This window comes from Phoenix dactylifera, chromosome 7, assembly GCF_009389715.1.
Source record: "Phoenix dactylifera cultivar Barhee BC4 chromosome 7, palm_55x_up_171113_PBpolish2nd_filt_p, whole genome shotgun sequence".
NCBI lineage: Eukaryota > Viridiplantae > Streptophyta > Magnoliopsida > Arecales > Arecaceae > Phoenix > Phoenix dactylifera.
The window spans coordinates 6,943,164-6,956,700 of NC_052398.1; the positions used below are offsets into that span (position 1 = coordinate 6,943,164).

General features: G+C 41.8%; 2 protein-coding genes across 11 annotated transcripts; both read right to left on the reverse strand.

The window, feature by feature from the left end:
* Window positions 1–307: 307 nt before the first annotated feature.
* On the reverse strand, window positions 308–8,215 carry LOC103710015 (CRM-domain containing factor CFM2, chloroplastic). 10 transcript variants are annotated; one of them, XM_008795582.4, is made up of 14 exons: window positions 7,277–8,203; window positions 6,196–6,718; window positions 5,976–6,106; window positions 5,360–5,662; window positions 5,096–5,252; window positions 4,336–4,628; window positions 4,189–4,248; window positions 3,945–4,097; window positions 2,684–2,812; window positions 2,464–2,613; window positions 2,091–2,328; window positions 1,529–1,659; window positions 1,236–1,430; window positions 308–800 (listed from the first exon to the last, which is right to left on the reverse strand). In XM_008795582.4, the coding sequence occupies exons 1-13, from the start codon at window positions 7,970–7,972 to the stop codon at window positions 1,236–1,238; spliced, it is 3,159 nt and encodes a 1,052-aa protein (XP_008793804.1). In that variant the 5' UTR covers window positions 7,973–8,203; the 3' UTR covers window positions 308–800. The 10 variants fall into 10 exon arrangements, 7 of the variants coding, with proteins under 7 accessions (XP_008793804.1, XP_026661582.1, XP_026661581.1 ...); XM_026805781.2 differs by having other exon boundaries at window positions 1,223–1,430; XM_026805780.2 differs by having other exon boundaries at window positions 308–900; window positions 1,223–1,430.
* Window positions 8,216–11,483: 3,268 nt separating this feature from the next.
* On the reverse strand, window positions 11,484–12,776 carry LOC103710063 (protein JINGUBANG). The gene has a single exon (XM_008795652.2). The coding sequence runs from the start codon at window positions 12,765–12,767 to the stop codon at window positions 11,538–11,540; it is 1,230 nt and encodes a 409-aa protein (XP_008793874.2). The 5' UTR covers window positions 12,768–12,776; the 3' UTR covers window positions 11,484–11,537.
* Between the last annotated feature and the right edge of the window lie 761 nt (window positions 12,777–13,537).

Genomic DNA, 13,537 nt, shown 5'->3' on the forward strand with positions numbered 1-13,537 from the left:
ACTAAAGCCGGCCCAACCCGATAAGCCTCCTATTTCCAGCCCTAGCTTAGCAAACTAGTCAACAAGGATATTCACATTGTCTAATGATCTCTGTTTTATTGCACAAACTCAATCACAGTATAAAATGATAGTATGAGCTAGAAATTACAAGTTAAATTTGAGTTTATGATGCTATTTACTAATGTAAAGCAGCTTGGAATGGGAAATAGATAGGTAGAAATGACAATAATTTTAAAGATTACAACTATTTCAATTCATGTAGATATTAGATGAAGCTGAAAAACAAAATCATATCCAACCATTTCAGTTATTGATCAAAAACGATTTTAAATATTAAGGCACATGCTTACATGTCTATTAATTTAGGTGCGCAACTTCAGCCCCCAATATCCGACAAGTAGGAAGGTAGAGAAAAAAAATAAATAAGATAAATGTAAATAAAATGTTGACAAATCTTAAGTAAATAAATTCGCCATCCACTGAGATTGGGAGGTTGTCTTACAAGTCCTTGTTGATGAATCCATCTTATTTCAAATGACTATCTATGGTTCCTTGCAGTTTTGGAGTTGATTCTCCCTTGTCAGAGGCTGTTAATTTGCTTTATCAATGTAGCTTTCATCTAACCACCAAATAAGATGAAGCTTTCATGCAAGTACATGATATACAGGAACCGAACCCTTGCGCAGAAGCACAAGTTCTCGCAGTTTTGTAGTTGATTCCCTCGTGGCTTGAGGCCGTTAATTTTCTTTAGTCAGCTTTCACTGGGTTGCTGCTTTGAGTCGAGTTCATAGCGCGAGCTTCTGCATTCGAAAGGCAACAGCTTCTGCTTTAGTCAAAACTTTACACATCTTTACCATGGATGGTCATTTGAAACAATCTTCTGCCACTCGGTTTTGAGACCTATGTTGAGAGAAAATGCTTAGTCACTTTGAACATTAATTTCATAGCAGATATTGTAGAAACCTTAATCAAAAGATTCCATAACAAATAATGTGGGTACCTGACCAAACTTTGGTATGACAAAAAAACAATTTATATAGACTAATATACAGATGAAGAAAGCAAAACGATATATCTGATAACAGGGAAACCCACAGAACTATATGCAGATATCTTAAAAGATCCTGCAATCGAGCATGCGATGAGTGAATCCATTCAAATGTAGGCAAATTACATCACCAATGAAGTTGTGCTGGAAAAGGAGAGTAACAATGAAGCATACTGCTAAAGACAACCTATTTCAAGTCATTGGTTTGTAAACCACATTCAAGTCTGATGGCTGCCATGAGCTGAGAAGGAACTGTGCCCTTGCTGTCCCCTTTTGATGGTTTTACTTCCTTCACCCCACCAGGAGTCTCTCTCTCTCCCCAACCCCTGTACAAAATCACCTTGTTTGGTTCCCGTGACACCAGCACTGCCCCGGTTGCTTGCTGAGTTCATAAAAGAAATTACGCATGTACAGAGAGAAATAAACAAGTTTTGATAACAAATGAGGTGTTTAGCAAAAGTTTAAAGAGGATGCGCTTACCTCTAATTCAAATATGAGCTCCTGTACTGGAGTCCCTTTGGCCCTGTGCTTTATATTTACTATGGCAAGAGGATGCTTCTTGAAGTGTGTTTTGATTGTTTTTGCAACACCGGAAATGGCATTGTTCCTCCCTGGAGAGAAGGCATTCATTAAAGATCTGCTTCAGTATGCTAGAGCCAGTATCCAAAGAATAATGAGATAGGGCTCTGAAAGGGACAGCTGGGTTTATTAACAGTATGATTCTGTGACCAATGTTCATGAAAATCTAGCAACTACCTAGCTCCACTTATATCAATACCATATCTAAATGTATGATAGATTCACTGATTTTGAGACTTGTGCAGCATGAAAAGGACATTTTTAGTGATACTCAGCAGACATATGTATACTAAAATCAAATTATTCAAGTGCGTCAGAACTATGGATGAAATGCAAATGTAATTAACAATAATTTTCCTTCTCTGGAGAACAGTTTCCTCAAGCAAACCATGGAGGGTGATTGAGTCGTGGCCTCCTTAACATCAGAAAATGGACGATCAATGATTTGAGAAATAAAAATTACCAACAGCCAGTACTGGACGATTTCTCATCTTGAGGGCTTGTTTCCGTAAAATGAGCCTTTCTCGATTTGAAAGAGGAGAAGCTTTGAAAGGAATTTCAACAGCAGATTCCTGTTCCAATATATCTCCATGGACCATTGAGTCAGGTTCCCTCCGTGTTGCTACCAATGATGAATCGAGACCTTTGCTAGGATTGTGAACAATATTATTGGTAGTAGAACATGAGGCCTGAGCTTCTTGCTGCATATCAGAGGTTCAAAAGCCACCATAAGAGAAATGGCAACTAATAAAGAGACAAAGAGAAAGAGAGAGGGGAGGGGCGGCAGGCTTGTCTTTGTGTTAGCACCAAGTGGAAGGGGTGACCATGATGTATACCGGACAAATTCCCAGGTGAAAAGCAGGCCCAACAGAAGTGCATCCTGATTCATTATTGAGTATATTTGTGTCATTTCTTGTATCAGATAAAGACCGCACAACTTCAGTCTCAGAATTCTCGTGTTCGTGCTTGGATATCATCAATTTATGCTGTTCCAATAAATCCTACCATGAGAAGAATGGAATGCCATATTTAAGGGGCCAATACAAAAGAACGTACCTCTAGAGAATTCAAAGGAAATGCAGATCCAACTACATTAGATGGTTCATTGACAATTTCTCCATTTTCCCTTGAGTTATGACCATGGTCCTTTGAATGCATGGACTCCGAATGAATTTCATGAACTTCCTTGACCATAGCAGATTGAAAGAAGGGGAATATAGTCAAAATACATGACTACTATACCAAACACCCAGTACTATGAGAAATGTAGAACAAAGGATGAGCAACATGGATAAACCAGCATATGTTCGCACGTGTTATGCGTGCAGATTTCAAGAAAAGAAAGAAGAGAGATGTGGTAATAAAAGATGTAGCTCATAAATGGTATGGGGCCCATTCCATAAATATATATGGCGATTTCATTTGTTGGATGTCGGGCTACAGCATGTCCTAACTTTGAGAGTTTTCTTTGTACATAAAGATATTTAGTGGATATGAAATAGTAGGTGAGCCACAAGTAGCTTGGACATGCATGTGTATTATGGAACAAAGAAAGTAGATATCTGCTAAAGCAGATACTGAATCTCATCCCTATTTAGGACATATTTGAATATTTATAATTAATAACCGGTGGTCAGGGCCATAGTAAATAATTTTGGTGTAAGATTCCAACCGTAAATTTATGGCCTATTGAGCATAATTATGATGGTCTGTGATAATGATATCCATGAGGCCTTTTCCCAACTGTCTACAGGCAGCAATATAACAATCTTCAATAACAATATAGATAAACAGAACACCACAGAGCATACCGTACAGCAATCCAGACGATTTAGGATTTTTCTTAGACAGACATTGTTAATATCATAAATGAGCTCCACATGCTTTTCTATAAAAAAGTCTTAATCACCATAACAAAAGGGTCCATATTGCACATAATATAACCGGACAGATACTAACTAATAGGCACAATCAAAACAGTGAAACAAGAGCTTAAGAATAACAACAATAACATCAACATGCCTGCCAATTGATGCTAATTTACAAAAGAAAAGTCAATAAGACATTTATTTTATAAGCTACCTTATCATCACTTTGTTCGGAAAACTTGGAGATTAGGTTTTGTAATCAATGATGGTAGCCTGAATGGTTGAGATCAACTAAAACTCTGGTTCTAAATATTCATCATATTCATCATACATTATCTATCCTCACCATCAACTTATAATCAATCCTCATGCCTTGGGATATTAAATATCAAGAACACCATTTAATGATAGAGGTGTTATTTGCTGTTTAGCTTCATGTGCAGGCATACCTCAGCACTCTCTTGCTGAAAAGTAAAATCTGCAGAACCATTTCTATCCTCTAATGTGGACCCACTCTGGTCATTTGTTTCAGCTGCAGAACTTATTCTTTCATGCTCGGTCAATTGCACTGAATCTTCCAATGAGCCATCCTTAACTTGAGACTAATGAGAAAAATAGAAGTTACATATATATTCCAACTAAAATCAGACTGCAGAGTGAAGAATAAAAAAATTCTACGGCTGGAAAGCTCACCATCTGATGTTTTAACCGATCTATATTTCTGGAAAGGTTCAAGACACGAAGCTTCAAAGACTACATAGATAACAAAAGAAAGAAAACTGAGATATTATTGAAGAAAAATGCAAAAAAATATAATCTCGTAAAGACAAATAGGTTCACCTTACTGCGCTGAGCCTCCAAGGAACGCTTCATTGCTTCCCTTTTACTCAACAATGTCTGAGGCCTCAAGTTTGAAGGCCTCTTGTAGTTCTTTCCTCGATATACGATAATCGCATGACCTTTGCTCACTCTCTCCACAGCTACAAGGATACCACCACTTTCAGCCTCCAAGATCCGAGCTGCACGTTCAACATTTTCGATGCAACGATCTTTGGATATTATCTTAATAAGTTCCCTATACTTCCAGTGAAGGTGCATATTTTCAACTGTTCCAGCAAAAACTCCTCTCCTGCCTGAACATTTAAAGAAAGATGCTTAGATGACTTTAAAAAGAAAAGTCATCATGTTCATTATCCAACAATGCATAACCATTCAGAAATAGCATGGATCAACTTAACATTCCCCATCTGATTAAGTCAATATCTAACTAAGATCAGTTTATAAAAAAAAAGATGACATTGACATGAGCTGGCCAAACAAAGAACACATCCCATACATTGATCAAGAAAAAAGGAGGGTAAAAGTAATGCCTAAGCTCAGCAGAAAAGCCTGGTATTATGGATATATCAAGTTCATCTCCCACTAAAAAACCAACATAAATGACTTATTAAGTTGATTCTCTCATTTAGTCTAAATTAAACTATGAGCAGCATCAAATTCCTTTAAGGAATTATTTTGGCAATAATTTCATCAATCCGCTATGACTACCAAAATCTTAGATTACCAACCGCATTCAAAAAAATTTAATTGGATAACTCACCTAGCAGTAAAAATGGTTGCATCCTTAGACCTACTTTCCGTAGCATGTACCTCTCTTCTTCTGATATTCCCTCCTTATCTGATTCTACTTTCAGAGGCTCAACTGGTTTTTCCAATTCTTTCAAAAGCTTTTCTGCCTTTTCCTTCTCTTCCATGACCTGAAATAGAATAATATAAAGGGATACACCAGCTAAGATTTCAGCCCAATAGGCTTACTGTAAACTCAGAAGTCCACTGAACTCAATCACTGATTATGCTAATTCACCTGGAATAACTTTGTCTCTACTCTTTCAAGAGCTGTCCTTGGCCTCCTTTCAGTGGAGAGGGCTCTTTTTTCTTCAGCTTTTCCATGGGGTTCATCTGCAGAAGCAGCTCTGACAAACTCTAGTTCAGGAGCATCTATAGTAGCAACCCGGCCACGTCCATCTGTATTCTGCCTTTTTATGCCAATTCCACCATTCCTCCGCTCTTCTATTGCAAGAGAGACAGCAGGAGGCAGAAAATCTTTCCCTCTATAAAAGACAATGTATTCTTTATCCTTTGATAGAAGAGTTCCTCCAGTCAATTGCTGCAGGAATTTCAAAGAGAGGTCCACGAATAAATTACGTACAGAAGCAAGGAGCATGCACCATGCACATATGCATATACATATTTATACCAATTAATTTCCCTTTTCAATTGGCATGTCCCAACTATTTATATGACATCCATTGTATGAATTTGGTTTCACCAAACAACCCTATTTGGGCCCCAAATAATCATCTCTGCCTACACATTTGTATATTTAGGAAGAAGAAATTATTCATCATATAGACAGATAAAAAGCATAGGCAGTTCAGCTATAGCTCAGTGAAGATTATTATGTGGTAAAATGTACATACCTTTAACTCCTCGGCCATTAACTCACTGTTTGTGTTCTGCACACCTCTCTTAATTGCAATCTTAGCTACCTCACATTTTTCCCATAGCTTGATCATGGAAACAGCCAAACCTTGATGGTTCCGATTTCTCCCTGAAAATTACAAATATGTTAATGTAACATAAATAAAGCTAGCAAAGCATACAGTGAATATCCAAAGAAGAGGGATGCTTGAATTTCACCTAATGCAAAATGACATGGTAAGTGCCTGCTAAGCCTCCGTAAAATAGTCATTTCCCTATCTGTTAGCTTCGGTTTTATGCCAAATGGAAGAAGGCGAAAAGGTTTACGGAATCCAGGAACAATGGCTGGTAATAAATCAGCATCGACAGGTAAAGGGTCATATCCCCACCAATTAGTAAATCGTGGGCCCAATCCATCTAACAATCGATCGGCTTCTTCTTCAAGTTGCGCTTCCCCAGGTTGCTGGAGACGCACTTTATTCGGAGATCCAACACCAATAACTAAAAAGGATTGAGCTGAAGTAGCAAAAGATCCAGAAGATGACTTGACAATGCATGCAGGCATGGAATTTACCCCTTGTTTATCCAATGCTCCATCCTCCATGCTAGACTCCGGGGATACTTCATCAACATTCTTTCTCATTTGGTCTCCATAGTGGAAGTAAGGATATTTGTAGTTGGCCCCTCTATACAAAATAATGATACTTCCAGATCTCCAAACAACTAAACCTCCGGTTTTTCTCTGGGAGCAAGAGCAATTATAGTTAGAAGATGTGCACATTGCGGTCATCAATTTGGAGCAGAATGGCAGACTTTATAAACCGGTATAGATATCCAACAACCACCTTAGAGACAGTATTACCTGAAACCACAAACTTAGCGACTATACAGATATGTTGTGCAGCATAAAAACAAACATTGGCCCCATCATACATTGGATGGATCTTAGTGCGAAGAAATTAATTGGACCGAGGAAAAAGGAAATTCAAGATTGTCTTAGTAACCCATTTACATGAAATATAGGTAAAATTTTGCCTACGTTTCCTCAGAAGTTAAGTGTTAAGACAAATTGAAAGCTTACAATGAAATTAAGTACCCGACTAAACTGATAGTTTGTGGTTCGATCAGTTGTTCCTAGGAGGTGGCAAGATAAGATCTACAATATAATCTGTGGTTCGATGCCTTCGGTTAGTTTCATGTCAGAAAATTATGTGGAGTTATCAAAAATCTTCTTTTTTAAAAATTTTCCTACATACCTATTACAAAGCCTAAGAGATGGCAATTTTATACCAAAACTTACCTCCAATATTTCATGGGTCCTCTTCATATTCATCCGGCACAAGTCCTCGCACTTGATCTTCACGAGCTCCGACCTCCGCCATCGCTCATGGATCCCGTTCACAATCCCCTCCGTGATCCCCGCCTTCCCCACCTTCAGCCTCTTCTGCAGCCGTATCCCCTCGCTCCTCAGCCTCTTCAGCACCTCTGCCGGAATCGTCAGCTCCGCGACCGTTGGCACCACTTCCTTCGAAGCCTTTTTCTCCTTCTCCTGCTCCTTCTCTCTGCTCCACAGATAATTGAACCTCGTGATGGTGCCCCCGGATCCGGGTTCGGGGACCGGGTGCTCGGGGGTGCTCCAGCTCGAATCGATGGTGTGGCCAACGCGGCGCTTGGGGATCTCGTGAGGGGTGGGGATGAAGATCTCGCCGGCGGAGCCAGGGCCTGTCGGGGGGCGGTCGGCGGACTTGGTGGGTTCATCGGCGAGGTAGCCGAGGCTCCGGAGCTTCTCGGAGATCCTCTGGATGGCGGATTTGGCTAGGGTTTCGTTGGCGGGCGCGGAAGCGGAGGAGGCCCGGAGATAAGATTTGGGGGGTTTAGGGTTTTGGAAGCGTAGGGATAGTCTGGGAGAGGCGGGTGGGAGGAACGGCGGCGATGGGGAGTCCGCCGGGGTTTTGGGGGAGAGGAAGGGGGAAGGGTGAGAGAGGAATAGATACATCTAAGAAGAAGATACAGGAGAAGAACGAAGTAAGGGGAGGGGAGCTTTCTACTTGGCATCCATGGTGAAGGATAAGGTTCCTCGACGCCCTGGTTTACAGCGTCAAAAATTTCTAAACCGCCCGGCGACGCCCACCTCCTTCGATTAGCACTGAAAATCCGACTCGGAAATTGCTGGGCTCGGACTGGTCTCTGTAATCCGACTCGGCTCCGCCCGTCCTTGAGAAGCCCGATTAAATTCGAGCCGGCACCGGGCTGAGGTTTGGCGAAAAAGCAAGCAAATAGTTTCCTGAGGCCCGTTTTCTCTCACTCGGTCGACTGCCGTCGCCTATGGACCTCTACATGTTGGGTTGGCAAAACTTGGTGTGACCCGGAAACCGACTAGCCCAAGGGTTTTTTGGTGAATCGAGTATGGGCCAATTTCTTTACCCGGAGTTGAAACGAGCTGGGTGTTGTTGCCCTCAAAATCCAGCCTGGCAGAAGTAGATAAACTGGAGAATAGCGATAGATTTGCCATGACGGTCTGCTCCGACCGCCTATTCGGATTGGGAAGTCTGGCAGGAAAAATAACAAAGGTTGCTGGACTTGATTCGGTGGAGGATTCTTCGATACTTAAGTCACTCCGAGTTTTAAAATGGAGTGGAAAAGGGAATAAGCATATAATCAACATACTTAGAGGTCTCCAGGTCCTGTATATATAGGAGTAGGGGCATAGAACCGTTGCTCGAAAAGAGCAGACACATAATTGTCGAACATGCAATAACTATTCAAATATGCAGAACAAGGTGAATTGTCCTGCAACATATCTCATAAATGTGTGTGGCTATAATTACTTTTCTTGATAGGTGTTAACTGCCTTTAATATGCTTTGAATCAAGGACACGTAACCCGCTAATTATCGGTTGGCCGGTCAGGTTATCATTGTTGGTTGGTCGGTCTGGTCGGCTGGTCTGGTCAGTAACTCTAGTCTAGTCTGTTCGGTAGCGGTTACAAATCGATAAATTTAAGTCACATCAGGTATAGTCAAATTATTGACATAGCACCTGTTTTGTTTAGTGCAAGTCGGTTGAGCAAGAGCCCATTTTGTTGAAGTGGTTTTGCTTCGAGCTATTTCTTCTTAAATTGGATCATGCATGATCTTAGTTCAACTTGACCAACCAAAGCCTCAAGTAAACTTTGCTACAAAAAGAAAAGCCTAAGTAAACTCATCCTCAGCCAAACTAAGATCAGATACCCAATTACAGGCAACTAAACAGGAACAAGGGTCATGTATATATAATTCTAGCTGGATTGACACAATTTAGTTCAGATCGAGTCATGATATTGGATAAGATCTCACGGGTGATTGGTTTTTTTTCGTTCAATCTATCTTGGAAATGGATAATAAAGAACCATAAAATTTTGGGCAAAAAATATTAGATAGTTCAATCACTAAGTCTTGGAAATTAGGCCATATTATGGATCAAACTAGGTCAAATTGAACCATAGAGGTTGACCCATCATTCAAGTCTCTCCTAGGCCTAGGGTTGGATTTAGAGTTGCCATGAAACTAAACTGCTAGAAACCTAAGCAATTAGATGAAACTTATAAGTAAAGATCTAGTTTAATAATGGGAAGGGTTTATGAGTGCCTTAATTACCCCTCGATGAAAAAGGTACTAAAGAATAATTAGTCTCCTAATCTATCCTCAAGAAGAAAAACAAAGGAAGGTAGTTTGGAAAATGACTAAGATTTGGAAAGGCTCAGGAGAGTAAGAGTTCTTCCAGGATTTTCCAAATTTCAACCTATTTCTAGCAGCAAAAAATCCAATCTCACCGGATCCGGTTCCAACTCTACAGCCATGAGATGTATTATATCCCATATCGTAAGGTGATCATATTTATTTTATTTCTTCCATCTGTCTTGTGTCTATTCATAAGACACATCGCAATATTTTTCTCACTCTAAGAAAGTGGGAAGTGAGATTACTCGTAGATCGATGAAAAGTGATGGGAGAAATATTGAACTCCCCAATCTCAGGCCCGACTGACCTTTCTGTCCTCAAACGTAAACCGAGATGAACGGCTTCGGCCGCGGCCGTACCACCAGCCGTTGTCTGGCGTTATTACACATCACGTTGGCCCAAATAATGATAAAATTAGCTCCCCTAATAAGGAAAACAATCCGGAGGACTTGAGGGAGGCCGCATGTTTCCCTTCTCGGAGAGCCCTTGCTTTGCTGAAATTTTTTTCTTTTATATTGTTGTCTCGTTGTTTTGACTTAGACATCGGAGGGTTCTCCACCGAAAATCTTCCGATAAGTAGACTTCTTGCAGACCACCTAGTGGAGGAGTTGAGTACCCAATGCCTCAACTAGGTTGCTCTGCTTATCTACAACTGACCTTAGGGGTGTATGAGCTGCGCTCCTACCTTGGTCTTGATACAACAGCAATAAGAAGAATTAAGATACTCAAAAGCAATGCATTAGAGGGAGGTTGGGGGTTGTGCAGGGCGCACAAATAACTACTATAGATTCGAGAGGGGCATATATTTCCATGGAGCTAGGAAGGAAATGTATGCACCCCATCAACACATGGGTTCTACCACTTCCCACAATCAAAAGATATGAATCATGGAAACAATTCTATCATGATAATGAAGCTAAGTATAAATATTAAACGACAACATATATATAACAAAAAGACTACAATGAATTATATGGAAATTGATTTAATAAAACAAAATGGGTTACATTTTGACTATTTTTAACTTGATTTTTTTTTTTTTTTGGATGATCATAAAAAATGGTAGACATATGTAAAAACATACCAATAAATATGCATTGATATATCTTCGAATGCAAGCATGCATGCATATACATATATTTGCATGCATGCAAGTAAGTGGGTTGGATTTCAGGTTTTTGAGTAATCCAAACCCGACCCCAAAAAACTTTTGATTCAATATAAAAATGCAAACCCGAACCCAATCTAATACGTTATTGGATTAATTTTTCTGTTTGAGGTCAGTTTTGGATCGGGTTAGCACGCTATCAACCTCAACAATCTTATTCCAGCCTTTGGGCCTCACTAAGGAATTCACAGTGTAGATTGAAAACTAGAGTTCACTTGGTAAGATTTTTTTTTCGAAAAAAGGTCTTTCGAAATATTGTTCCCGTTTTGGCTTCACTTTGTTGGAAAAGGGTGCACAAATTGGTAAGGGCAGGATTGAGTTACTCCAAATAAGGTTAGCATAAAAAGAATATGGTGGGTAGGTAGGCTGGCCTACTTTTCAACTCATCAAGCCTACAAACGCGGATTCTTTGCAATACACTGCAAAATACTGTGCGACACTCGATGATCCATCAAATAAGACATCTTATTAGATAGCCTTCCATCTCCTGACGGTAGCAATCGAATATCGTACAGCACTATCAGTTGCAAACAATAGAGTGTAGATCATCGTGGGTCCTAACTGATTGACCAAACCCGTTCGATTCATGACAGGATCCCCCACCCCAATTTGCAACTCAAGTTTGAACGGCAGCTTCTTGCTGCAATTAAACGACCATCCATGCTAAAACCGTTGTCACATAGTCCCCTCCAAAGGAGGGACCAAAAGCTTCCACACCTTAATATCAGAGTCCATGCCCCCACTGAAAACCAGATATGAACTGCTGCTCTCAATATGGCTCTCAACCCCCACCATTGCCAAGCTCTTGATGGGTCTTCCATGTCCTTCCAACACAGATAAACATGAGTACCGCTTATCCTCTCCTCTCCTCCATACCCTCACCGTTCCATCGGCCGAGCCGCTGCACACCAACTCCGCCGTCGCTGCCAAGCTCAAGATCGCCCTCGTGTGGCCTCTGAGTGCACCGGTCGCCGCCATGAGCCCACCACCGCCTTCCCAGACCACGACCGACCGATCGCACGCTCCTGAGTACAGAACCGACCCATCGGCGCTCAGAGCCAGCGCGTTCACCGCCGATTTGTGCCGCTCTAATGTGGCTACGAGGGAATGCTTCTTCTCCTCGGCGTGCCGTCTCCACACCTTAATTGTGGTGTCGGCCGAGCCGGTGTAGATGTAGCCTTCCCACGACACGGTTATCGCATTGATCGCATCGTGGTGGGCACCGGCGACCGACTCCATGCACTTGAAATCCGACGTGCGCCAGACTTTAAGCGTGCGGTCCCACGAGACGGAGTAGAGGAGGGTGCCGTCGCGCGAGACCGCCAGGGCGGAGATGGCGTCGACGTGGTGCACCCAGGTGCATTTCTTGTGGCGCCGGACTTGAACGTAGTTCTTGGGCAAGAGGAGGCTTAGGAAGCGGTCCTTGGGTGTCGGCAGGACTGCACGGAGCTTGTAACGGGGGTTCTCTTGGTGGTTAACTTGCCATACACGGATCTTATGGTCTTGGTGGGAGCTAAATAGAATTTCACCTGAAATCGCTAAGCATTTTACGGGGTTTTTGGTGGCGGCGACGATGAAACTTGGAGGAGTCCTCCTTTGGTGTGACGGTGGGTCTGAGGGGATGGAAGTCCACAGTCTGATGTCTTGGTCGGAGGAGCCGCTGTAGAGGGATTTCTCGTGGATGGCGAGAGCTGAGATGTAGGAGGAATGGCCTTTTAAGGTGGTGATGCATTGATGGAGGGATGGGGGTGCGAGTTGGTCGCGGAAATTAAGGGAGGGGAGGGAAGGGAGGCTTGGTTGGGAGGAGAAGAATACAGGATTAGAGAGGACCTGGCTGGATTCATCCTGTGCTGGTCTTTGCTGTTCTGAGGGGGACTCATTGCTTTTCTTTGCGTTCCAAGCCATGGAACAAGGAGGTGCTATGCCCATGAGAGAGAGAGAGAGAGGAGGGGAGGAGGAGGAAAGGCATCTCTTGTTATATGGGGCAGAGAAAAAAGCAGTACTGCAAAGGGAGGGGGAGTGGGTTAGGTCAGACTTGGGCTGGGAGTTTGTCGTCCCACCCGGCTGAAAGGAGAACAGTATGTCCATGACTGAATGCCACCGGAAAGCAATGCACCAAGTAGTTTGTTTTCTTCTACGAAGGTTCCATGTCGGTAGAAGACTGCAGTCAGTCCTGTGCTGGCTAATTGCACCGGACGATAAGGTGACATTTGACGTCAGAACAATCTCTACAAATCACGTTTGTCTCTTAAATTTCAAGACAAAATTAGTCGATGGTTATCTGAAATTCTTCACTGCATGCCAGGAACCAAAGTTGACACACGTATAGCTAGCTGGCTTGCAGATATACTTCAAATCACAACTATGCCACTTGATTACTATTTAACAACAATGTACTGTTGATGGATGGAAATAATTAGGTACATGGCACTGAGATGGTAGATCAATACTGTGAGTAGGTTGTCAGAGAGACAATTTCCAACTCCTCGATATCGAGTCTATATATCAGAGACACGAGGTATGGATACCTGTTTGTATATATTTAGAGCCTAGATTCATGGCTTCATACGTGTCAACATACAAATAGTTTATATGTTCGTTCCGGAGGCTCATGGCCCACCCTGCACCGGTTTCATGAGTTTCTACGTGTTAATTGCACTTGTTCGAGGTGTAAA